The sequence below is a fragment of the Oncorhynchus tshawytscha genome, unplaced genomic scaffold (assembly GCF_018296145.1).
Source record: "Oncorhynchus tshawytscha isolate Ot180627B unplaced genomic scaffold, Otsh_v2.0 Un_contig_6654_pilon_pilon, whole genome shotgun sequence".
In the NCBI taxonomy this organism is placed as follows: Eukaryota; Metazoa; Chordata; class Actinopteri; order Salmoniformes; family Salmonidae; genus Oncorhynchus; species Oncorhynchus tshawytscha.
The window spans coordinates 47,160-74,454 of NW_024608997.1; the positions used below are offsets into that span (position 1 = coordinate 47,160).

A 27,295-nucleotide genomic window follows, 5' to 3' on the forward strand; every position below is an offset into this window, starting at 1 on the left:
GTACCAAGCACACATTGAAGGCAGTAGTATTTAGATACAGACAGTGAACACTGAAACACACTGTGCAAATGAAGGGGGCATTAGTCAGAGGCACTGAAACACACTGTGCAAATGAAGGGGGCATTAGTCAGAGGCACTGAAACGCACTGTGCAAATGAAGGGGGCATTAGTCAGAGGCACTGAAACACACTGTGCAAATGAAGGGGGCATTAGTCAGAGGCACTGAAACGCACTGTGCAAATGAAGGGGGCATTAGTCAGAGGTACTGAAACACACTGTGCAAATGAAGGGGGCATTAGTCAGAGGTACTGAAACACACTGTGCAAATGAAGGGGGCATTAGTCAGAGGTACTGAAACACACTGTGCAAATGAAGGGGCATTAGTCAGAGGTACTGAAACACACCGTGCAAATGAAGGGGCATTAGTCAGAGACAGAGGGAGGGAGAGAGGTACTGAAACACACTGCAAATGAAGGGGGCATTAGTCAGAGGCACTGAAACACACTGTGCAAATGAAGGGGGCATGAGTCAGAGGTACTGAAACACACTGTGCAAATGAAGGGGGCATTAGTCAGAGACAGAGGGAGGGAGAGAGGTACTGAAACACACTGCAAATGAAGGGGGCATTAGTCAGAGACAGAGGGAGGGAGAGAGGTACTGAAACACACTGCAAATGAAGGGGGCATTAGTCAGAGACAGAGAGAGAGGTACTGAAACACACTGTGCAAATGAAGGGGGCATTAGTCAGAGGTACTGAAACACACTGTGCAAATGAAGGGGGCATTAGTCAGAGGTACTGAAACACTGCAAATGAAGGGGGCATTAGTCAGAGACAGGGAGGGAGAGAGGTACTGAAACACACTGTGCAAATGAAGGGGGCCTTAGTCAGAGACAGAGGTACTGAAACACACTGTGCAAATGAAGGGGGCATTAGTCAGAGACAGAGGGAGGGAGAGAGGTACTGAAACACACTGTGCAAATGAAGGGGGCATTAGTCACAGAGACAGAGGGAGGGAGAGAGGTACTGAAACACTGCAAATGAAGGGGGCATTAGTCAGAGACAGAGGTACTGAAACACACTGCAAATGAAGGGGGCATTAGTCACACAGAGACAGAAACAGAGGGAGACGGAGGGGGGGGGCGGGGGGCGACAGAGAGAGCCGGAGGGACAGAGGGACAGAGACAGAAGCATTCCTCACATTGTAGAGCCTGGGTAGCGAGGACACTCTGGAGGACTTGGCTCCAAACGGTCGGGGGGTGAAGCCGGCAGAGAGGCAGGACGAAGAGCCCTCAGACCGGCGGTATCCCCTGGGGAGAGAGGCAGATGCCCCTCTTCCTCTTCCTCCCGGAGCCCTGGAGCTGTACCTGTAGAGGGGAAGCTCCTGCTGCTGGGGAGCTGAGACATGACCCGAGGCTCCCACCGAGGTCAGGGACTCTACAGTAGAGAGGAGGACGTGGTCTGGGATGTCCATGGAGGCACAGGGGCCGGTATCGATGGTTAGGTTAGAGCTGGTACCGTTCACCGGGTCAGAGGTAGTTAGAGAAGAACTGGTACCAGTAGTAAGACTGGAGCTAGATCCAGGGAGGGTCGTCGGGATCCCATTTGAGAGCAAGGAGACGTTGTGGTCTCGTCCAGTGGCGATGAAGAGAGCTGGGCTAGAGATGGTCTGGGAGGAGATGGGAGAGGCAGAGTTGGGGAAAGTGACCAATCCTCCAGCTCCGTCTGGCTCCACCAGTGTGTGACTCCTCCCCCCTAGGACGAGGGGCTCTGATTGGGGCACGGCTCCGGGTCCCTGGAGGGTCACGCTGGGGGCGGTGAAGGGTTCCGACGCTACGGGGCTGTAGGGTGACTCCACAGAGGAGCTGAGGGCCAGCGGAGCTCTGGTGTGGGGTCGGAGCTCCAGGGAACCCTCACTTACCGAGGTGGGGGCTCTGGTGTGGGGTCGGAGCACCAGGGAACCCTCACTTACCGAGGTGGGGGCTCTGGTGTGGGGTCGGAGCTCCAGGGACCCCTCCTTGAACGCGGTGGACGGAGAGACCTTGTGGCCATTGCTGCACAGGGACTCATCCTCTTCCCTGTGATACCAGATGAAGAGAGGAAACATGAATAGTGATGATCATGTCACAGCAGAATGGGCAGGAAGGCATCCACACACACACGTACTACTATAATGTTATTTAAGTCTGTCTTCCATGTCCGTCCCCTTACCTGTCCTCTTGCAGACTATTGAACGTCCCGACTGTACTGACCCCTGCGTTGGCCATCAGGACGATGTTGTCCCTCTCCTGCATCTTCCTCCGCAGGTCACAGTTAGACCTGTGCCGCCGGAGCTTCCACTTGGTCAGGTCCTGACAGGAGGTGGGGGGAAACACTTAAAACAAGATGAATCACGACAGAGACAAGAACTGCTGTTGAATTCATTTGTAGCGGCAACCATTAACCCAGTGAAGACCTCCAGGGAGTGTGGTTTTTAAACACTTATTAAGAGGTCAGCGTGAGTAGTTCTACCAGTCAGGATGGGACAGGTGACTAGTTCTACCAGTCAGGATGGGACAGGTGACTAGTTCTACCAGTCAGGATGGGACAGTTGATGGATGCATGTGTGTGTGGACTCACATTGTGCCACTTGGCCTCACTCTCGTGGACCCGGGCTCTGGCCATCTGCAGCTGGTCTTGGCTCACGGCGCTGGGGCTCAGCTCCATGCCACCCTCAGAAACCTGGCGCACCACTTGCGTAGGCGACGGGAACCGCCTGATGTCATTCAACGATTTGCTCCTGTTGTCGTGAAGAGAGCAAAGGAGACGAGAGAGAGAGAAGTGAAAGACGAGCGAGAGAGAACACTGCAGATTGATGATCAGGATGTCATCGTATATTACATTGTCCAACATTCCACCAAGCCAGCAGACTGCGCCGTGCCAAGCCAAGCCAGCAGACTGCGCCGTGCCAAGCCAAGCCAGCAGACTGCGCCGTGCCAAGCCAAGCCAGCAGACTGCGCCGTGCCAAGCCAGCAGACTGCGCCGTGCCAAGCCAGCAGACTGCGCCGTGCCAAGCCAGCAGACTGCGCCGTGCCAAGCCAGCAGACTGCGCCGTGCCAAGCCAAGCCAAGCCAAGCAGACTGCGCCGTGCCAAGCCAAGCCAAGCAGACTGCGCCGTGCCAAGCCAAGCCAAGCAGACTGCGCCGTGCCAAGCCAAGCCAGCACCAAGCCAGCACCAAGCTGTGCCAAGGCGTGCTAAAGCCCAGCAGGGTGGGGTGGGGTGCGCCATAGAGCCAAGCGGGTGGCGCCGTTAACTCACCATATCCATCCTGGGTTTACCTCCAAGTTTCTACAGGAACCAGAGAAAGACCAGACCACTGTACACTCAGATAAATGGCATGTATTCAAATCACCTCAATTTTTATTTAACCAGGTAGGCTAGTTGAGAACAAGTTCTCATTTGCAACTGCAACCTAGTCAAGATAAAGCAAAGCAGTTCAACAGATACAGAGTTACACATGGAGTAAACATACAACAGAAAAATATATAATAATTTATGCTTACATTATGTTTTGTTCCTCCCCAGTACTGAACCCAGCGCCCTGGTATTGCAGTACTGAACCCAGCGCCCTGGTATTGCAGTACTGAACCCAGCGCCCTGGTATTGCAGTACTGAACCCACGCCCTGGTATTGCAGTACTGAACCCACCGCCCTGGTATTGCAGTACTGAACCCACCGCCCTGGTATTGCAGTACTGAACCCACCAACAGTAACTGAACCCACAGCCCTGGTATTGCTGAGTACTGAACCCAGCGCCCTGGTATTGCAGTACTGAACCCAGCGCCCTGGTATTGCAGTACTGAACCCAGCGCCCTACCACTGAACCCAACCCTGGTATTGCGCCCTGATACCAGCTGTAACTGAACCCACAGCCCTGGTATTGCAGTACTGAACCCACGCCCTGGTATTGCAGTACTGAACCCACAGCCCTGGTATTGCAATAACTGAACCAGCAGCGCCCTGGTATTGCAGTACTGAACCCACAGCCCTGGTATTGCTGGTACTGAACCCACCAACAGTAACTGAACCCACAGCCCTGGTATTGCAATAACTGAACCCACAGCCCTGGTATTGCGGTACTGAACCCACAGCCCTGGTATTGCAGTACTGAACCCACAGCCCTGGTATTGCAGTACTGAACCCACAGCCCTGTATTATACTGCAGTAACTGAACCCACAGCCCTGGTATTGCAATAACTGAACCCACAGCTGTAACTGAACCCACAGCCCTGGTATTGCAGTACTGAACCCACAGCCCTGGTAACTGAACCCACAGCCCTGGTATTGCGGTACTGAACCCACCAACAGTAACTGAACCCACAGCCCTGGTATTGCAGTACTGATACCCAGCTATAACTGAACCCACAGCCCTGGTATTGCAGTACTGAACCCACAGCCCTGGTATTGCAATAACTGAACCCACAGCCCTGGTATTGCGGTACTGAACCCACAGCCCTGGTATTGCGGTACTGAACCCACCAACAGTAACTGAACCCACAGCCCTGGTATTGCCAAGTGCCATGGTCTACCAACTGAGCCACACACACCACCACGTAACATACCCGCTCTCTAGAACCCCACTGTAGAAGACAGTGAACACTAGCCTCACCACGATCCCAGGTTCAGTATCCCGATAGCAGTGAACACTAGCCTCACCACGATCCCAGGTTCAGTATCCCGATAGCAGTGAACACTAGCCTCACCACGATCCCAGGTTCAGTATCCCGATAGCAGTGAACACTAGCCTCACCACGATCCCAGGTTCAGTATCCCGATAGCAGTGAACACTAGCCTCACCACGATCCCAGGTTCAGTATCCCGATAGCAGTGAACACTAGCCTCACCACGATCCCAGGTTCAGTATCTTGATAGCAGTGAACACTAGCCTCACCACGATCCCAGGTTCAGTATACCGATAGCAGATACCATGACAACATCTGCCAAAGTCACAGAAAGTCACTCGATCCAGAGTGGAGTTCAATATCATTCAAATTAAAACGTTGTAATGTATGCATTAAATCAAGCAATTTGACTTTAGTAACTTAATACATAAAAATGTAATTTATTTAAAAGTTAATCTCCTTGGATACATCTTGATTTACCCAGGTCTAGTCACAATACAGGGGAATAGATATTCAACAGGAGTGCATGCATTGAGTTATTGAGCTTGTTTTGGCTGATTTCATGAGACTACAGGTGGAAAAACATGCTGTTTCCCCTTCCATTTAGGACTTATTTTATTGTACTGATCAACATTTGCATTTAAGAAGCAATATATATTTTATGAAAGTGAGACCTATGACCTCATTCACACAGTCACAGCCTTCAGTAATGATGATCTTGACTGAGACATTTTGTGACTATCAGCTTTGTAAAATCAGCAATATTTTGAATTATGGTTTGCATATTATAACAGACAAGGTACGGTAGTGAATTGATGTTGGTTTCAGCTGTAAGCTAGCAAGTATAGTTAGCCTACAAAGCTATCGATACCTTACTGCATTGGAAAGTGTTCTAGACTTTGTTTTGCGAACATGAAACGGTTTCAACATCTCTACACGGCCGTGTTGAATTATTCAAGTGGGTTAACTTCTGTGCAGGATAAGTGGTGGTGCAGCCCAGACTCCGTGGTTCCTCAGGACAGACTAGAGTCAGTATGAGAGAGGAGCTAACATGATACAGTCCAGACTCCCAGTGAGTTCCTCAGGACAGACTCCCAGAGGTTCCTCAGGACAGACTCCCAGAGGTTCCTCAGGACAGACTCCCAGTGAGTTCCTCAGGACAGACTCCGAGGTTCCTCAGGACAGACTCCCAGTTCCTCAGGACAGACTCCCAGTGGTTCCTCAGGACAGACTCCCAGTGGTTCCTCAGGACAGACTCCCAGTGGTTCCTCAGGACAGACTCCCAGTGGTTCCTCAGGACAGACTCCCAGAGGTTCCTCAGGACAGACTCCCAGAGGTTCCTCAGGACAGACTCCCCCAGACTGGTTCCTCAGGACAGACTCCCAGTGGTTCCTCAGGACAGACTCCCAGTGGTTCCTCAGGACAGACTCCCAGTGGTTCCTCAGGACAGACTCCCAGAGGTTCCTCAGGACAGACTCCCAGTGGTTCCTCAGGACAGACTCCCAGACTCAGGACAGACTCCCAGAGGTTCCTCAGGACAGACTCCCAGAGGTTCCTCAGGACAGACTCCCAGAGGTTCCTCAGGACAGACTCTCAGAGGTTCCTCAGGACAGACTCCCAGAGGTTCCTCAGGACAGACTAGCGCTAACAATGAGGAAGTGGAGCAATGCCAGGACTCTCGCTATAGGGGGACATCGGCTGCGCTGATAGACGTCAGACACATTTGATAGAAATACCGAAAGTAACAAATTCTAGTACCGAACACATTTTTCATGTTCTAGTAATTTTTTTAAACATACCGAAGTTTCAGTATACCGTGTAACACTAGTGAAAGCTCTAGTAACAAGGACGGAATCCGAACTATCCCAATTCACACCGGGCCGCGACCGACGCAGATCAACGTCCAAACCATTCTTATTACACGCGGCCGTGATCGACGCTGAACATTCATCACACTAACGCCAAATACTTTTTAAAACAAGACCATCTTGTTTTATTGACCCACTGTTACATTGTTAGTTTGGTACATCACAGTTCAAATCTAAAATCTAAAACTCCATTTCATTTTCTTGGAGACTTCTTTTGACCAGAAGTCATTATGAATAGGAAGTCCAACGCTCTAACCACCAGGCTACCCTGCCGACCCGATGCCGTGTGTGTGGAGACAGAGATCGTCATAACTCCAATGTCAACAATACACCTTTAGCATTAAAAACACTTCTCAATAAAGGCTTCATATAAAATGTTTACAGCCTCATCACTTTGGTAGCACATCTACAGGGCAATATTATTTGCATGATGATTATGGGCATGTAGCTTACATTAAAAAAAAAAACAAAGGACTCCAGTCCTGCCCGTCGCAGTAGATTAACGGAAGGCTCGGTCCCTGCCTACATGACAAAGGTGATAAGCTTGTCGCAGGTTGTTTAAAAAGCTATAACTGTCACAATGACGTGGTTTAAAAGAAGGCTTGGGTGGTATACTGGGGTATTTGGAAATAGCCACGGGAATTATTTCTCAAACACCGTTAAAACTACTTGAAATTAATACATTTGAATATTAGATCAAGTATAATAATTAGTATAATATTACTTTAACTAAATACCTGCCGTCAACTTGTACAATATGTTAGGAGATAAAGATGGCGTTCGTTTTACCGGTCACAATGGTTCCATTATGAAGCTTACCGATAGTCCCCGGTCATGTGATGTTGAGGCCGGAGCGTTGAGTCTCACGGTTGTGCAGAACGCGCCAGGTGATCTAATTACAGGATGGAATTCACAACTAAATCTTTGCCAGAGATGTAACTTATACCTATTAAAGTTATACGAGGTGAGGGTCTAAAAGCTCACGTTCTATGATATGACTAAAAACAATGTTTAAGTACTATCTAGATGTAAATGTTTTGTCATCATTTATTTAACTATTTAACTTTATTTAACTCATTTAACTTGGCAAGTCAGTTAATTTTCAATGACGGCCTACCGGGGAACAGTGGGTTAAATTGCCTCGTTCAGGGGCAGAAGGACAGATGTTTTGCCTTCTCAGCTCAGGGATTCGATCTAGCAACCTTTCGGTTACAAGTCCAACGCTCTAACCACTAGGCGAAGGACTATCACCAGTCCAAGGACTATTTGACCTACTCATTCAAAGGTTCTTTATTTTTACTATTTTCTACATTATGAATAATAGTGAAGACATCAAAACTATGAAAAAGTACATATGGAATCATATAGTAACCAAAAAAAATAAAATAAGTGTTAAACAAATCAATTTTAGATTTGAGATTCTTCAAAGTAGCCACCCTTTGCCTTGATGACAGCTTTGCACACTCTTGGCCTTATCTCAACCAGCTTCACCTGGAATGCTTTTACAACAGTCTTGAAGGAGTTCACACATATGCTGAGCACTTGTTGGCTGCTTTTCATTCACTATGCGGTACGACTCACCCCAAACCATCTCAATTGGGTTGAGGTCGGGGGATTGTGGAGGCCAAGTCATCTGATGCAGCACTCCATCACTCCCCTTCTTGGTCAAATAGCCCTTACACAGCCTGGAGGTGTGGTGGGTCATTGTCCTGTTGAAAAACAAAATGATTGTCCCACTAAGCCCAAACCAGATGGGATGGCGTTTCGCTGTGGTAGCCATGCTGCTTACGTGTGCCTTGAATTCTAAATAAATCACGCACTGTCACCAGCCAACGTACCCCAACACCATTACGCCGCCTCCTCCATGCTTCACGGTGGGAACCACACACTATCACACCGCCTCCATGCTTCACGATGGGAACCACACACCATCACACCGCCTCCATGCTTCACGGTGGGAACCACACATGCGGAGATCATCTGTTCAAATGCTCTGTGTCTCAGAGACATGGCGGTTGGAACAAAATAAAAAGTCAAATTTGGACTCAGATCAATGGACAGATTTTCACCGGTCGTGTTCTTTTGGCACAAGCAAGTCTCTTCTTATTGGTTTGGCCCCAAGCAAGTCTCTTCTTATTGGTTTGGCCCCAAGCAAGTCTCTTCTTGGTTTGGCCCCAAGCAAGTCTCTCTTGGTTTGTCCTTTAGCAAGGTTTGGTTTAGAGCAATTCAACTTGGTTTGGCCTGATTCAAGCAAGTCTCTTGAACAGTTTGGTTGAATGCAAGTCTCTTGAACTCTGAAGTTTGGCTGCAATCAAGTCTCTTCTTGGTTTATCCTCTGCAGCAAGTCTCTTCTTGGTTTGGCCCCAAGCAAGTCTCTTCTGAGGGTTTGGCCCCAAGAAAGTCAAAGTTCTTGAAATTTGGCCCCAAGCAAGTCTCTTCTTGGTTTGGACTGCAAGTCTCTTCTTGGTTTGAGCCCCAAGCATAATCTGGACTTGGTCTTTTGGCCCCATTTGGCATCTTCTTGGTTTACCATCCCTACCTTGTCAAGTCTCTTCTGTTTGGCTCAAATGCATTAAGTCTCTTCTTGGTTTGGCCCCAAGCAAGTCTGTTCTTGAAATGTTTGGCCCCAAGCAAGTCTCTTCTTGGTTTGGCCCCAAGCAAGTCTCTTCTGTCAAGGTCCAAAGGGTGGCTTTTTGAAGTTTCAAATATATTTTAATTTGTTTAACACTTTGCTTACTCTGATTCCATGTGTTATTTGAGTTTGTCTTCTATTATTGTTTGTAACAAATAGTAAAAATAAAATAAAAACTTCTTGAATTGGTGTCCTTTTTGACTGGTACTGTTTCAACATATCTAATTCTTTATTCCATGAACCTGTAAAAAAATTAACACAGTCTCCTATGAACAGTTGATGTTGAGATGTATCTGTTACTTGATCCTCCAAAAGCATTTCTTTGGGCTGCAATTTGAGTTTTAAAATACAGTTAACTCTAAAATGAACTTATCCTCTGCAGCAGAGGTAACTCTGGGACTTCCTTTCCTGTGGCGGACCTCATGAGAGCCAGTTTCATCACAGAGCATGATGGTTTTTGCGACTGCACTTGAAGAAACGTTCAAAGTTCTTGAAATGTTCCGTATTGGCTGACCTTCATGTCTTAAAGTAATGGACTGTTTTTTCTCTGCTTATTTGAGCTGTTCGTCATAATATGGACTTGGTCTTTTAGCCCTATTTGGCATCTTCTGTATACCATCCCTACCTTGTCACAACACAACTGATTGGCTCAAATGCATTAAGGGAAGAAATTACACTAATTAACTTAAGTCACAGCTGTTCTAATTGAAATGCATTCCAGGTGACTACCCCATAAAACTGGTTGAGAGAATGCCAAGAGTGTAAAGCTGTCAAGGCAAAGGGTGGCTACTTTGAAGAATCACAAATATATTTTAATTTGTTTAACATTAATTTTTTTTAATTACTTGTAGAACTTCAATAGTTGCAATGTCTGTCCAGCAAATAGATTAAGTCTGAGACAATAAAAATGTTAGAGAATGCTAACATTAATGCTAACGGATGCATTTCTATGGGATTGTACATGTAGTTATTAGCATTGCTAACCTTCGGATTACAGAGGCTCAGTGGAGTTTGAAAATGGCAGTCCTTGTGTTCAGTGTCGGTATTACTGAGTATCTCAGGATGGATCAAGGTCAGTATGAAGACATGACAATCTGGATACCATACAAGCCTAGTTTAAAATCTACTCATTTGGAAATAGTTCATTTTCAGTTGCACAAAGCACTGAACTGGGATACAAGGGTGAAGGTAAAGTCGGGATGGGGGTGGCTGGAGGGAGGGAGGGGGTGGCTGGCTGGCTGGAGGGAGGGAGGGGGTGCAGACAAGACAGGAACAACGAGCCAGGGAGGGATGTCACAGCCTGAATCATCCTGAGGAACCTGTTGTCTTTCGGCTACGAACAGGAGAGAAGAGGGGAAGGAGAGAGAAGGGATGAAACTGAGGAAGAGAGGAGATTAACAGGGCAAGATCAACAGAAAGGAAAACAGGAAGTTGCGCCCAAATAAAAAAAATGGAAATTCCTAAATGTTGAGAGGATGAACTGACATGGTGAAAAGCAGAGCAAAGCGTTGATGTAAAAGTTTGGGGATTCTGGTTCTCTCACAAGGGATTACACGGCAAGGCTTTTAATGATTAGCATTGAGGTATTCTGGTTCTCAACCAAGGGATTACACAGCAAGGCTTTTAATGATTAGCATTGAGGTATTCTGGTTCACACAAGGGATTACACAGCGAGGCTTTTAATGATTAGCATTGAGGTATTCTGGTTCTCTCACAAGGGATTACATGGCGAGGCTTTTAATGATTAGCATTGAGGTATTCTGGTTCTCTCACGCAAGAGTTGAACACCAAACGTCAACGTCAAGCATTATCCAAACCCAGTTTAAATCGAACCCAGCCATGGCACAAAACCCACATCTACCTGTACCGGGGTTAGGGATAGAGTCAGGATTATTCAAACCCAGTCATGACCCAGTACCAGGGTTAGGGATAGAGTTAGGATTATTCAAACCCAGTCATGACCCAGTACCAGGGTTAGAGTTAGGATTATTCAAACCCAGTCATGACCCAGTACCAGGGTTTTAGGGATAGAGTCAGGATTATTCAAACCCAGTCATGACCCAGTACCAGGGTTAGGGATAGAGTCAGGATTATTCAAACCCAGTACCAGAGTTAGGGATAGAGTCAGGATTATTCAAACCCAGTCATGACCCAGTACCAGGGTTAGAGTTAGGATTATTCAAACCCAGCCACATCCCACAGTAACGGGACAGATCCAGACCTCAATCTATACATCTTGTGGTACCAGGGTCTCCTCTGAGAGCCCAGCCTGATGGTCCTGACATGCACCTCCTCCTCGGGAGTCCAATAGCGGGGCAGGAAGCGGTTGTAGCCAGGGTTGGAGGTCGTCTGGTGGAGGGCTAGTTCCACCCGCCGAGCGTACAGATCATCTTTGACAGGGTCAGGATCCTCTCGCCCCTCCTCAGAGTCTTCCTCACACAGCTCCATCAGGAGGAGTTCCTCGTCGATGGAGCGCTCCACCTCGGAGAAGAGGGTGGGGGTGATGGAAGACGGGGGGTCGTGGAACGGGTTGGGAGGGAACGGAGACGCTGCAGTACTGCTGCTGTTGAACCAGAGGACAGACCGGGACAGCCGTCCGTGTTAACAGTGGACATTCCCAATACAAAACACAGCGAGTCCCTTACAGCAAGGCGTCGAGTAGATAGGAGCACTGGTCACACAACGCTGTGGAACTGCTGCTAACCAGAGCCATCTGTGTTATAGTAGTCGTCAACACTCTGAGGTGGACAATACGCCAACTAAACACCGTCACAAGCACCCGGGGCTTCGGGTAGAGTTAGGAGCAGCCACACCTTTCACAGTTCAACACTACATACCCATGTTGAGCACGACCAGGGTTAGTGGAAAACAGCTAGCTCGGTTCCAGGAATGTCATGGAAACAGGCAAACTACTTCATCGTATTTCACCAAACTTGTTTGTTGGAGCCTAAAGGGTACAAAGACAGTCCCAGAGTAAACAAACCACCTGTGGCAGTTGAAGAAAATGAAATGTCAGTAACCCAGACAAACGTCAAGCCTCATGCTAGTAGTTACAGTAGCCATTAGCTTGATGACAGGACCGGCCTCACGCTAGTTGTTTCAGAAGCCGTTAGCTTGATGACAGGACCGGCCTCACGCTAGTTGTTTCAGTAGCCGTTAGCTTGATGACAGGACCGGCCTCACGCTAGTTGTTTCAGTAGCCATTAGCTTGATGACAGGACCGGCCTCACGCTAGTTGTTTCAGAAGCCGTTAGCTTGATGACAGGACCGGCCTCACGCTAGTTGTTTCAGTAGCCGTTAGCTTGATGACAATCACAACCCTGATATAAAGCCATTAAACAAACGCCTCTCTCTCTCTGTCTGACCTGGGAGAGAACACTGCGGTGTGTCTGGGAGGGGAGTCAATCCTAAACAGGCGAGGGCTTCCTGTCCACAGCCTCAACGTGCCCTGCGGGCTCATGGGTACCGCAAAATTTGTGGGCGTGGCTGGTGAAGGGGAGCGGAACCGTCGACTGGCCAGGTCGTCCACGACGACGTCAGGCTGGGGCCGGTCGGCGTCCGAGTCGCTGTCGCTATGGTAAGCAAATCAGCAATCAGAGTTAGGTAAACATGAGGTTCGGTTCGTAATGTGACCATGTTTTTATTTTTTTTAAACAGTCGATTCCAACTTCATGGAATGTAGAAAACACGACGTGTATGACATCAGCACGCCGACACCTACACAACGACGTGTATGACATCAGCACACGCCGACACCTACACAACGACGTGTGACATCAGCACGCCGACACCTACACAACGACGTGTATGACATCAGCACGCCGACACCTACACAACGACGTGTGTGACATCAGCACGCCGACACCTACACAACACGTGTATGACATCAGCACGCCGACACCTACACAACGACGTGTATGACATCAGCACACGCCGACACCTACACAACGACGTGTATGACATCAGCACGCCGACACCTACACAACGACGTGTATGACATCAGCACGCCGACACCTACACAACGACGTGTATGACATCAGCACACGCCGACACCTACACAACGGACGTGTATGACATCAGCACACGCCGACACCTACACAACATGCATGACATCAGCACACGCAGACAACACAAACGTGGTGACATCAGCACACGCAACTAACTAAACGAAGTATGACATCAACGCCGACACTTTAAAACAGTATGACATCAGCACGCCGACACCTAAAACAGTCATTGGGTAGGTATGACATCACAGTACCTGGTGAGGGGGCTCGGGAGGCAGCCCATTCGGTTTTCCTCATGTTTCTTCCTCTGGAACAGACGTGTTGCCCCAGTTCCTCAGTCCCGATTCTCTGCCCTCGGACACCTCATCCACAACGACGTGTGTGACATCAGCACGCCGACACCTACACAACTGTGACATCAGCACACGCTGACACCTACACAACTGCTGGAATCTGACGTGTGTGGGAGACAGGACACAAGACGTGTGTGACATCAGCACGCCGACAACGACACGTGTGTGACATCAGCACACGACCTGACACCTACACAACGACTGACATCAGCACGCCAGACACAAGAGTGTGTGACATCAGCACACGCTGACAGACAAGACAGGCTGACACCTACACAACGGACGTGACAGTGACATCAGCAGGCACGCCGACACCAACACAAGAAGGCAACGGTGACATCAGCACACAGCCTGACAGAGAGAACAACGGACGTGTAGACACACACGCCGACACCTACACAACGACGTGTATGACATCAGCACACGCTGACACCTACACAACGACGTGTGTGACATCAGCACACGCTGACACCTACACAACGGAGCTGAATAGAAACCTCCACAACATGCAAATTCAACTAGCAGAAAACTAAACGTGGTACTCAGGTAAAGCAACTAACTAAACAAAGATGAACAATTATTCTTTAAAACAGTCATTGGGTAGGTATGACATCACAGTACCTGGTGAGGGGGCTCGGGAGGCAGCCCTTAATTCGGTTTTCCTCATGTTTCTTCCTCTGGAAGGGTGCAGGTACGTTGCCCCAGTTCCTCAGTCCCGATTCTCTGCCCTCGGCCGCCTTCATCCTAAAAGAGTTCTCCGCCTCCACGTCACTGCTGGAATCTGGGGAGAGGAGAGGGAGAGGAGCTCACAGACCAGTAGGAGTCCAACAGAGAGAAGGCAACGGACCTAGACAGCCAACAGAGAGAAGGCAACGGACCTAGACAGCCAACAGAGAGAAGGCAACGGACCTAGACAGCCAACGGACCTAGACAGCCAGCCAACGGACCTAGACAGCCAACGGACCTAGACAGCCAACAGAGCCAACAGAGAGAAGGCAACGGACCTAGACAGCCAACAGAGAGAAGGCAACGGACCTAGACAGCCAACGGACCTAGACAGACAGCCAACGGACCTAGACAGCCAACGGACCTAGACAGCCAACGGGAGAGACAGGCAACGGACCTAGACAGCCAACGGACCTAGACAGCCAACAGAGAGAAGCCAACGGACCTAGACAGCCGACAGAGACAGAGAGAAGGCAACGGACCTAGACAGCCAACAGAGAGAAGGGACCTAGACAGCCAACAGAGAGAAGGCAACGGACCTAGACAGCCGACAGAGAGAAGGCAACGGACCTAGACAGACAGCCGACAGAGAGAAGGCAACGGACCTAGACAGCCGACAGAGAGAAGGCAACGGACCTAGACAGCCGACAGAGAGAAGGCAACGGACCTAGACAGCCGACAGAGAGAAGGCAACGGACCTAGACAGCCGACAGAGAGAAGGCAACGGACCTAGACAGCCGACAGAGAGAAGGCAACGGACCAGACAGCCAACGGACCTAGACAGCCAACGGCAACGGACCTAGACAGCCGACAGAGAGAAGGCAACGGACCTAGACAGCCGACAGAGAGAAGGCAACGGACCTAGACAGCCAACAGAGAGAAGGCAACGGACCTAGACAGCCGACAGAGAGAAGGCAACGGACCTAGACAGCCGACAGAGAGAAGGCAACGGACCTAGACAGCCGACAGAGAGAAGGCAACGGACCTAGACAGCCGACAGAGAGAAGGCAACGGACCTAGACAGCCGACAGAGAGAAGGCAACGGACCTAGACAGCCGACAGAGAGAAGGCAACGGACCTAGACAGCCCAGAGAGAAGGCAACGGACCTAGACAGCCAACAGAGAGAAGGCAACGGACCTAGACAGCCAACAGAGAGAAGGCAACGGACCTAGACAGCCAACAGAGAGAAGGCAACGGACCTAGACAGCCAACGGTGGAGCGGCATTAGGCAGCATCCCTAACAGAGTCCGAAATGGAGCCCTACTCCCTACGTAGTGCACTACTAATAGGGCTCTGGTTCATATAAGTGCACTACATAGGGAATAGTGCCGTGGTTCATATAAGTGCACTACATAGGGAATAGGGCTCTAGTCTATATTAGTGCACTGCGTAGGGAATAGGGCTCTAGTCTATAGTAGTGCACTGCGTAGGGAATAGGGCTCTAGTCTATAGTAGTGCACTGCGTAGGGAATAGGGCTCTAGTCTATAGTAGTGCACTGCGTAGGGAATAGGGCTCTAGTCTATAGTAGTGCACTGCGTAGGGAATAGGGCTCTAGTCTATAGTAGTGCACTGCGTAGGGAATAGGGCTCTAGTCTATAGTAGTGCACTACGTAGGGAATAGGGTTCTAGTCTATAGTAGTGCACTACGTAGGGAATAGGGTTCTAGTCTATAGTAGTGCACTACGTAGGGAATAGGGTGTCTCTAGCGTCCTGCCTCTGGCCCGCTCCAGGCATGAGCCCATTATCAGACCCGTGTGGAACCAGATGGAATGTCTCACTGAGAGGAGAGAGCTGGCAGGACGGGGGGCAGGGAAAGGCCGTGGCCGTAAGCACGTCCTTCTCTGGGAAGAGCGACATTCCTGATAGTGACTACTAATATTGTGACCATTAACTTTGGATTCTGTTGGTAGCATATTTTCGTATCGACCGGTAACTCCCCACATCCTGCGTTGACCGTATTCTGACTAAAAACCAGCCAACGCTGTTGACTACAACATATTCCAGTCGTTACCCTCGCTGCCGGCCCTCAGGATGGAGTCAGAGATACAGCTGAGGGTACGGGACTCCGCCGAGTCAAAGCTCAGGGCAGAGGTAAAGCTCTCTACGGAGTCCTCTCTGCTGTAGCCGGGTGTCTGGGACCGGGTTAGAGGCAGCAGCTCATCATCCCTCTCTGGGTAGATCACATCACTGTAGTCCCTGTCTGTTACACTGCCTCTGGGGGTTTCTTCTAGAGCCTGGGACACACAGGGGACACACACACGGGACACACACACGGGAGAAACATTTATTTAGCTTTGAGTTTGCACATTTATAAATATCCATTGGTTCAGTTGTACAGGGTAAAGTACATGTATTAGCCCCAGGTGTGGGGTACAGACAGAGGAGCAGTAACACAGACAGAGATAAACCCAGTGGGCTCAGGTCTGGGGTACAGACAGAGATAAACCCAGTGGGTTCAGGTCTGGGGTACAGACAGAGATAAACCCAGTGGGTTCAGGTCTGGGGTACAGACAGAGATAAACCCAGTGGGTTCAGGTCTGGGGTACAGACAGAGATAAACCCAGTGGGTTCAGGTCTGGGGTACAGACAGAGATAAACCCAGTGGGTTCAGGTCTGGGGTACAGACAGAGATAAACCCAGTGGGTTCAGGTCTGGGGTACAGACAGAGAAACCCAGTGGGTTCAGGTCTGGGGTACAGACAGAGATAAACCGAGTGGGTTCAGGTCTGGGGTACAGACAGAGGAGCAGTACCACACCATAGAGCTAAGTGGTCCCTAGAAGGCCTTGAGGTTGAGCTGAGGGTTAAGGTGAGGGAGCGCGTTACCTTGGACAGAGCGATGCCCAGTAGTCCCTCGAACGCTTTGAGGTTGAGCTGAGGGCCAGAGTAGAAGGGATCCGCCTGGGCCTTCCGACCCAGCCAGTAGATGGTGATTAGAACCTGGAGGAGAGATCACTGCTTTGGGTAGGAACTTTATCCTTCATCATTATGTAGAGGACAGGCCGCTCCCCGTCACGACGCAGACTAGAGGACAGTCGCAGCAGGGCCGCTCCCCGTCACGACGTAGACTAGAGGACAGGCGCAGCAGGGCCGCTCCCCGTCACGACGTAGACTAGAGGACAGTCGCAGCAGGGCCGCTCCCCGTCACGACGTAGACTAGAGGACAGTCGCAGCAGGGCCGCTCCCCGTCACGACGTAGACTAGAGGACAGTCGCAGCAGGGCCGCTCCCCGTCGCAGACAGGGCCGCTCCCCGTCACGACAGACTAGAGGACAGTCGCAGCAGGGCCGCTCCCCGTCACGCCAGACTAGAGGACAGTCGCAGCAGGGCCGCTCCGCTCCCGTCGCAGCAGGGCCGCACGACGTAGACTAGAGGACAGTCGCAGCAGGGCCGCTCCCGTCAGACCCAGACTACGCCAGAGGACAGTCGCAGCAGGGCCGCTCCCCCGCCAGACTAGAGGAGACTAGAGGACAGTCGCAGCAGGGCCGCGTAGACTAGAGGACAGTCGCAGCAGGGCCGCTCCCCGTCAAACGTAGACTAGAGAGGACAGTCGCAGCAGGGCCGCTCCCGTCACGACAGACTAGAGGACAGTCGCAGCAGGGCCGCTCCCCGTCACGACAGACTAGAGGACAGTCGCAGCAGGGCCGCTCCCGTCACGACAGACTAGAGGACAGTCGCAGCAGGGCCGCTCCCGTCACGCCAGACTAGAGGACAGTCGCAGCACGCCAGGGACGCTCGCCCGCTCCCGCCAGACTAGAGGACAGTCGCAGAGGGCCGCTCCCCGTCACGCCAGACTAGAGGACAGTCGCAGCAGGGCCGCTCCCGTCACGCCAGACTAGAGGACAGTCCCGTCAGCAGACTAGAGGACAGTCGCAGCAGGGCCGCTCCCCGACGTAGACAGACAGTCGCAGCAGGACAGTCGCAGCAGGGCCGCTCCCGTCACGACAGACTAGAGGACAGTCGCAGCAGGGCCGCTCCCCGTCACGACAGACTAGAGGACAGTCGCAGCAGGGCCGCTCCCGTCACGACAGACTAGAGGACAGTCGCAGCAGGGCCGCTCCCCCCGTCACGCTCCCCCAGACTAGAGGACAGTCGCAGCACGCTCCCCGTCAGACAGACTAGAGGACAGTCGCAGCAGGGCCGCTCCCGTCACGCCAGACTAGAGGACAGTCGCAGCAGGGCCGCTCCCCGTCACGCCAGACTAGAGGACAGTCGCAGCAGGGCCGCTCCCGTCACGCCAGACTAGAGGACAGTCGCAGCAGGGCCGCTCCCCGTCACGCCAGACTAGAGGACAGTCGCAGAGGGCCGCAGCTCCCCCGTCACGCCAGACTAGAGGACAGTCGCAGCAGGGCCGCTCCCCGTCACGCCAGACTAGAGGACAGTCGCAGCAGGGCCGCTCCCGTCACGACAGAAACAGCAGGGCCGCTCCCGTCACGACAGACTAGAGGACAGTCGCAGCAGGGCCGCTCCCCGTCGACAGACAGACAGTCGCAGCAGGGACAGTCCCGCAGCAGGGCCGCTCCCGTCACGACAGACTAGAGGACAGTCGCAGCAGGGCCGCTCCCGTCACGACAGACTAGAGGACAGTCGCAGCAGGGCCGCTCCCCGTCACGACAGACTAGAGGACAGTCGCAGCAGGGCCGCTCCCGTCACGACAGACAGACAGCAGGGCCGGTCACGACAGACTAGAGCACAGGGCCGCTCCCGTCACGACAGACTAGAGGACAGTCGCAGCAGGGCCGCTCCCGTCACGACAGACTAGAGGACAGTCGCAGCAGGGCCGCTCCCGTCACGCAGACAGGGTCGCAGCAGGGCCGCTCCCGTCACGACAGACTAGAGGACAGTCCCCGTCAGCAGACTAGAGGGTCGCAGCAGGGCCGCTCCCGTCACGACAGACTAGAGGACAGTCGCAGCAGGGCCGCTCCCGTCACGACAGACTAGAGGGAGCAGGGCCGCTCCCCCCGCAGACTAGAGAGGACAGTCGCAGCAGGGCCGCTCCCGTCACGACAGACTAGAGGACAGTCGCAGCAGGGCCGCTCCCGTCACGACAGACAGACTCGCAGCAGGACAGTAGAGGACAGTCGCAGCAGGGCCGCTCCCGTCACGACAGACTAGAGGACAGTCGCAGCAGGGCCGCTCCCGTCACGACAGACTAGAGGACAGTCGCAGCAGGGCCGCTCCCCGTCACGACAGACTAGAGGACAGTCGCAGCAGGGCCGCTCCCCGTCACGACAGACTAGAGGACAGTCGCAGCAGGGCCGCTCCCCGTCACGACAGACTAGAGGACAGTCGCAGCAGGGCTGTTACACAGTAAGAGATTCTGCGATGGGAATTATGACAGTTCCAAGTTACAGCTCAATACCTTTCAGTGAACACAAACAATCAAAGGACACATCCACTTACGTTTTTCAGCCTCCTTTTGCTCTCTGCACACCTGAGAAGAAAATGAGATCTTAGTCCGAGCAAAGACGACACACACTGACTAACGTTTCCCCATGGCTTCTCACTAACAAAAGGTGATCTATTATGGACAGTCTATAAAATATTATTCTGTTTAAATAGTCACTCTGATAGGACTCATGTGAAACACCATACTGTGGACTACTCATCTAGCCACGTGATTTAGCTGCCAAGTCAAACAACCCACTATCAACACCATCCAATCAGTGATAACACAGAACTGGCTGTATAACCCAATATACACAACCACACAGGCCAGTGTGCAGCATGTCATTAGTGAGTCCAGTCCATGTACACTAACGTTCCAACCAGTGAGACGCTGGCCGAGAAATACATTAAACACCGTCTATACATCAACAGGCACCGTCTACTAAACAGCCCCTCCAACAGGCACCGTCCAACAGGCACCGTCTACTAAACAGCCCCTCCAACAGGCACCGTCTAACAGGCACCGTCTAACTAACCAGGCACCGTCTACTAAACAGCCCCTCCAACAGGCACCGTCTAACTAACAGGCACCGTCTAACCAGGCACCGTCTAACTAACCAGGCACTAAAACCAACAGGCACCGTCTAACTCCAACCAGGCACCGTCTACTAAACAGCCCCTCCAACAGGCACCGTCTAACATCAACCAGGCACCGTCTACTAAACAGCCCCTCCAACAACCAGGCACCGTCTACTAAACAGCCCCTCCAACCAGGCACCGTCTAACTAACCAGGCACCGTCTAACTAACCAGGCACCGTCTAACTAACCAGGCACCGTCTAACCAGGCACCGTCTAACTAACCAGGCACCGTCTCTAACTAACCAGGCACCGTCTAACTAACCAGGCACCGTCTAACTAACCAGGCACCGTCTAACTAACCAGGCACCGTCTAACTAACTAACTAACCAGGCACCGTCTAACTAACCAGGCACCGTCTAACTAACCAGGCACCGTCTAACATCACTATATGTCCAGCAGCTGGGGATGAAAACCATATTAATCTTTCACTTCCATTTGATTTGTTCTACAAATAATAAAAAATATATATTGACCAAATAAAAGGTGTTTTACCTGAGTGTAGCGCGTGTGGACAGGTCTTGCAGGTCTCCAGGATGAAACAGTTGAGCCTCGTGTAGACCGAGTGTACCACACGCTCTCAGAAACACATTCACATTGTCCTGGAGGACAGGAGAGGGGCAGAGAGGGGAGGGGCAGAGAGGGGAGGGGCAGAGAGGGGAGGGGCAGAGGGGAGGGGCAGAGGGGAGGGGCAACAGGGAGGGGCAGAGAGGGGAGGGGCAGAGAGGGGAGGGGCAGAGAGGGGAGGGGCAGAGAGGGGAGGGGCAGAGAGGGGAGGGGCAGAGAGGGGAGGGGCAGAGAGGGAGGGGCAGAGAGGGGAGGGGCAGAGAGGGGAGGGGCAGAGAGGGGAGGGCAGAGAGGGGAGGGGAGGGGAGGGGCAGAGAGGGGAGGGGCAGAGAGGGGAGGGGCAGAGAGGGGAGGGGCAGAGAGGGGAGGGGCAGAGAGGGGAGGGGCAGAGAGGGGAGGGGCAGAGAGGGGAGGGGCAGAGAGGGGAGGGGCAGAGAGGGGAGGGGCAGAGAGGGGAGGGGCAGAGGGGAGGGGCAGGAGGGGAGGGGCAGAGAGGGGAGGGGCAGAGAGGGGAGGGGCAGAGAGGGGAGGGGCAGAGGGGAGGGGCAGAGAGGGGAGGGGCAGAGAGGGGAGGGGAGGGGAGGGGGGGGCAGAGAGGGGAGGGGCAGAGAGGGGAGGGGCAGAGAGGGGAGGGGCAGAGAGGGGAGGGGCAGTACTGGGAGTAACCATACAGAACAATCAGAAGGCTTGGCCTAAGGATGATCATATGACTGGTGGGAGGAGTCTCTTGATAGCTTTCTAGGATCCTTTCCAAACAAGTGGAACCTTCACAGTTTGACCAGCCTCTGAACCAAATGTGTTGAGCTGCCCCACTCAGCCCGACTGCCCCACTCAGCCCGACTGCCCCACTCAGCCCGACTGCCCCACTCAGCCCGACTGCCCCACTCAGCCCGACTGCCCCACTCAGCCCGACTGCCCCACTCAGCCCGACTGCCCCACTCAGCCCGACTGCCCCACTCAGCCCGACTGCCCCACTCAGCCCGACTGCCCCACTCAGCCCGACTGCCCCACTCAGCCCGACTGCCCCACTCAGCCCGACTGCCCCACTCAGCCCGACTGCCCCACTCAGCCCGACTGCCCCACTCAGCCCGACTGCCCCACTCAGCCCGACTGCCCCACTCAGCCCGACTGCCCCACTCAGCCCGACTGCCCCACTCAGCCCGACTGCCCCACTCACATCACTAGATCCTTAGACAGTTTCAGATCTGTCACACTAAGCAGGAACCGCCGAGCGACAAGCAGGAAACCACAGAGGACGACTTCCTGAAAGACCCGGGTCGTCTAACTACAGTCACCCTGGCAGACAAGAGATCCCTCTGCCTTCTCATAAGAAATGTAGAACGGGCTACACGCAGTGAACTCACCAGTCCGGCCATTGGAGTAGACAGCGTGTTCACTCTCTTAATAAGGCCTGGTTTCAACTGGTTGATTAGACTGAGAAAGGGAGGGACAGAGGGAAGAACAGACGAGTTAGACAGCGTGACCATCGACCACACCAGGACCTGGTACTTAAACCACTAAGGTGTTTGGGATTCATTCATTACTACTAGAACCCAGCCTATGGGATTCATTCATTACTACTGGCAGAGCAGGACTCCATTCTCCAGATATATACACTACAGTTCCCATAATACACCCTGGCAGAGCAGGACTCCATTCTCCAGATATATACACTACAGTTCCCATAATACACCCTGGCAGAGCAGGACTCCATTATCCAGATATATATACACTACAGTTCCCATAATACACCCTGGCAGAGCAGGACTCCATTCTCCAGATATATATACACACTACAGTTCCCATAATACACCCTGGCAGAGCAGGACTCCATTCTCCAGATATATATACACACTACAGTTCCCATAATACTCACTGGCAGAGCAGGACTCCATTCTCCAGAGCAGAGCGGAAGTTGTTGCTTCCGAATGATTTATTTGTCACTTCCTATAAACAGGAAAGAACACCACTGTCACATCTTAGATAAACTGACAGGCAAACATGAACTAGATGTCCTCTTGGATCACAGATAATGATCTCTACTTACCTAGTGCATAATAATGATCAGATAATGATCTCTACTTACCTAGTGCATAATGATCTCTACTTACCTAGTGCATAATGATCTCTACTTACCTAGTGCATAATGATGATCAGATAATGATCTATACTTACCTAGTGCATAATAATGATCAGATAATGATCTATACTTACCTAGTGCATAATGACGTTTGTTTTTTTAAATCAGATTTAGCATTTTACCACAATTTTTTTTACAAAATTCTCATTGCTGTTACAGTAGCATTTTACCACAATTTTTTACAAAATTCTCATTGCTGTTACAGTCCAAAAAGTAAAACAAATCAATGTCTCAATTTTCTTTAAACATGGCTCCTTATGAAAAGGTCTGAGACAACAGGAAATTGAGAAAGCCAAGGGGGGGGAGCGGGGGGTACAGAGAAAGCCAAGAGAGAGGCCAAGCGGGGGGGGAAAGCCAAGGGGGGTACAGAGAAGGCCAAACGGGGGGGGAAAGCCAAGCGGGGTAAAGGGGGTACAGAGAAAGGCGGGGTAAAGGGGGTACAGAGGGGGGAGGGGGTACAGAGAAAGCCAAGCGGGGGGGGGGTACAGAGAAAGCCAAGCGGGGGGGGGTACAGAGAAAGCCAAGCGGGGTACAGAGAAAGCCAAGGGGGGTACAGAAAGCCAAGGGGGTACAGAGAAAGCCAAGCGGGGGGGCCAACGGGGTACAGAGAAAGCCAAGCAAGGGGGGGACGGGGTACAGAGAAGAAAGCCAAGCGGGTACAGGGGGACGGGGTACAGAGAAAGGCCAAGCAAGGGGGTACAGAGAAAGCCAAGCAGGAGAAAAGCCAAGCGGGGGGGGAGCGGGGTAAAGGGGGAGAAAGCCAAGCGGGGGTACAGGGGGTACAGAGAAAGCCAAGCGGGGGGGGGTACAGAGAAAGCCAAGCGGGGGGGGGGTACAGAGAAAGCCAACAGAGAAAGCCAAGGGGTACAGAGAAAGGGGGTACAGAACAGAGAAAGCCAAGCAGGGGGGTACAGAACAGAGAAAGCCAAGCAGGGGGGTACAGAACAGAGAAAGCCCGGGGTACAGAAAGCCAAGGGGGTACAGGGGGTACAGAGAAAGCCAAGCAGGGGGGGGTACAGAGAAAGCCAAGCAGGGTACAGTAAAGCCAAGCAGGGAGGGGGTACAGAGAAAGCCAAGCAGGGTAAAGGGGGTACAGAGAAAGAGAAAGCAGGGTAAAGGGGGTACAGAGAAAGCCAAGCAGGGTAAAGGGGGTACAGAGAAAGCCAAGGGGTAAAGGGGGTACAGAAAGCCAAGCAGGGTAAAGGGGGGGGGCAGGGTAAAGGGGGTACAGAGAAAGCCAAGCAGGGTAAAGCAGGGGGGGTACAGGGAGAGAAAGCCAAGCAGGGTAAAGGGGGGGGGTACAGGGTAAAGAAAGCCAAGCAGGGTAAAGGGGGTACAGAGAAAGCCAAGCAGGGTAAAGGGGGTACAGAGAAAGCCAAAGGGGGGGTACAGAGAAAGCCAAGCAGGGTAAAGGGGGGTACAGAGAAAGCCAAGCAGGGGGTACAGAGAAAGCCAAGCAGGGTAAAAGGGGGTACAGAGAAAGCCAAGCAGGGTAAAAGGGGGTACAGAGAAAGCCAAGCAGGGTAAAGGGGGGGGTACAGAGAAAGCCAACAGGGTAAAGAGAAAGCCAAGCAGGGTAAAGGGGGTACAGAGAAAGCCAAGCAGGGTAAAAGAAAGGGGGTACAGAGAAAGCCAAGCAGGGTAAAAAGAGAAAGGGGGTAACAGAGAAAGCCAAGCAGGGGGTACAGAGAAAGCCAAGCAAGGTAAAGGGGGGGGTACAGAGAAAGGCAAGCGGGGTAAAAGGGGGTGTTGGAAAACAAGAAGCCCAGTCTGAGAACATCTACTCATCTGTTCCCCAGAAAACCTTCATTGTAAATTAGAATGTGTTCTTTATTTAACTTAACTGACTTGGCTCGTTAAATTAAAAAGGTAAAAAACAAAAACAGTTACATCTACTACTCCTCTAGATGATGCATCATGGGTAATAAGTGTTTATTTAAAAACTGATGGGAGTTTTAACAGGAACTTAAGTGTTATGGTAATGAGATGTGTACAGACAAGTGTTTGTACGTAGTATAGTTTCAGTAGACTTCAACTATACTGAACAACAGAACATGTAATGTGTTGGTCTCATGTAAAAAAACATCTCTCAAATTGTGTCCATCCCTGTTAGTGAGTATTTTAAACCTGTCAAGATAATCCATCCACCTGCCAGGTGTGGCACATCAAGATGATTAAACAGCATGATCATTACACAGGTGCACCTTGTGCTGGGGGCAATAAAAGGACACAAAAATGTGCAGTTTTGACGCACAACACAACAATTCCCCATCTGAATGGTGCTGGGCACTGTTCCCCATCTGAATGGTGCTGGGTCACATCACGTGGCCAGCTGGGGTCTGCTGGGCTCAAGCCTATGGGACACTGCTGCCCATCCCCTGAATGGTGCTGGGAGTCTGTTGGGCACTGTTCATCTAATTCACTGTTCCCCATCTGAATGGTGCTGGGCACTGTTCCCCCTGAATGGTTCACCCATCTGAATGGTTCTGTCCCCTACCCTTCACTTGGTGGGAGTCCACATCCTCCCTGTCCCCTACCCCTCACCTCCCCCTGTCCCTCATTCACTCCCCCCCCTGTCCCCTACCCTTCACCTCCCCTTCCCCTGTCCCCTCACCCCCTTCAGCCCCCGTCCCCTACCCCTCTCCCTCTGAGAGGGAACAGAACGCAGCCTGCCACCTCTCTGGAGCTCAACACTGCCACTGTCCGATGAAGAAAACTATATGAGGGAATCATATGAGCCGTGGTAAAGTTTATATAAAATGTGATGATTCAAAATGCAAAACGGCACATCTCAAAAAGCACCAAGACGTGCATGATGTCATCCACTCCAACAGCACAGATAACCCCCAGGCTTCTATTTGCAAAACGGTGAAGTAACCTGGTACTTGTATTGATCTGTGCGCTATAAAGCGTATATGACCACACTCTTAAAACTGAACACGTTCACAGTCAGTTCCACAGTGGCTTCCACTGTCAACATCGTCACCAATTATTTGCATTTACAGGATTATATCACATTTTTACGTGTCATTAAGTGATGTTATGGTCATCATAAACCAGTAGATTTAATGAGTGAGCCTCTGTCTGTATAAATGTATCACGTGGAACAATTACCCAAACGTAATTAGATAATGATTAAGACAGGTCTAAGTTTGGGAACAATGAACTTTCCTCTTAAAAAGTGTGAGACACATTTGACGTAGAGCTCTGTAGGCTGCCGTAGTCTTATCAAAAACATTTACCTGGATATATATTTAGTTCGTCACATCAACCCAATCACGGATCAAACGAGATGTTTTCGACGTGGTTATAAATTCATTATCTCCAACCTACCTCCATCCACCGTTGAGCCTCAGTGAAGGCGTCTTCACAGGTCACACTGGTCTGTTCTCGCCACTCCATCTTACCACAGAGGCCTCAACCAGACAAGGGACTTGTATTCTAGTTGAAAGAGAACAAGGCAAGGTCCTTATTGATATCGTTATGCCTCCCTAAATACAACACAAACAGCTTCAATCAAAGCATTTCCCCTGTCGACTAGGACACAATTATCCAGCGATGACGGTATTGTAAAAAAAATAGTGTTACCTGCGTCAAACTTCAGCTGCGATACTTGAAAGTCTAAACTCTGCTCACCGGAGAACGATTCCCGTTAATTGACTTCCGCGCGTCTCGCAAGGGGTCACTTGATACCAAACATTATTGACACGTGCGATAAACTAAAGTGGGCGTTTCCTGATGTTTGAAACGCCATCCTGTTCTGCAGCTGACGGTGTTTCTCTTTACTGAACACCAGGGGGCGTCACGGAGTCATAACGCGGCCTTCACTGCTTTACGTCGCTGTCTTCAGTGAAGGAGAAGGAGTTCCACTAAATAACACAGCCACAAAGTCAGATTCCACAGCCACAAAGTCACAATATGGCTACAAAAATGTGCTTTTTGGGTCTTCATCTGAGGTTTGGGTTATGCATAAGGTAAGCAGGGTTGTTAAGGTTAGGGGTAGGTTAGGAGTAAGTTTAAAATCTGATTTAAAGAAGAGAAATTGTCAGAGACAAACAGACAGACAGACAGCCAGACAGACAGACAGACAGACAGACAGACAGACAGACAGACAGACAGACAGACAGACAGACAGACAGACAGACAGACAGACAGACAGACAGACAGACAGACAGACAGACAGACAGACAGACAGACAGACAGAGAAAGAAAGACAGACAGAGAGAGAGAGAGAGAGAGAGAAAGAAAGAGAGAGAGAGAGAGTCAGAAAGACAGACAGAGAGAGAGTCAGAAAGACAGACAGAGAGAAAAGAGAGAG

The 27,295-nt window shown here is 51.3% G+C and overlaps 1 protein-coding gene across 1 annotated transcript in view; it reads right to left on the minus strand.

Annotated features, from left to right (window-relative positions):
- LOC112241736 (LIM domain only protein 7) overlaps positions 1-27,040 on the minus strand; it is a 49,576-nt gene extending 22,536 nt beyond the window's left edge. The window contains exons 1-13 of the mRNA XM_042313980.1: positions 26,566-27,040; positions 26,311-26,418; positions 22,714-22,784; positions 22,202-22,271; positions 20,766-20,872; positions 19,649-19,679; positions 17,073-17,186; positions 16,260-16,482; positions 14,142-14,301; positions 3,297-3,326; positions 2,618-2,777; positions 2,210-2,349; positions 1,200-2,076 (exon numbers count right to left, since the gene is read on the minus strand). Coding sequence (XP_042169914.1) covers positions 1,200-2,076; positions 2,210-2,349; positions 2,618-2,777; positions 3,297-3,326; positions 14,142-14,301; positions 16,260-16,482; positions 17,073-17,186; positions 19,649-19,679; positions 20,766-20,872; positions 22,202-22,271; positions 22,714-22,784; positions 26,311-26,379 — 2,052 coding nt within the window. The 5' untranslated portion in view covers positions 26,380-26,418; positions 26,566-27,040. The remainder of the gene's footprint in view (positions 1-1,199; positions 2,077-2,209; positions 2,350-2,617; positions 2,778-3,296; positions 3,327-14,141; positions 14,302-16,259; positions 16,483-17,072; positions 17,187-19,648; positions 19,680-20,765; positions 20,873-22,201; positions 22,272-22,713; positions 22,785-26,310; positions 26,419-26,565) is intronic.
- Between the last annotated feature and the right edge of the window lie 255 nt (positions 27,041-27,295).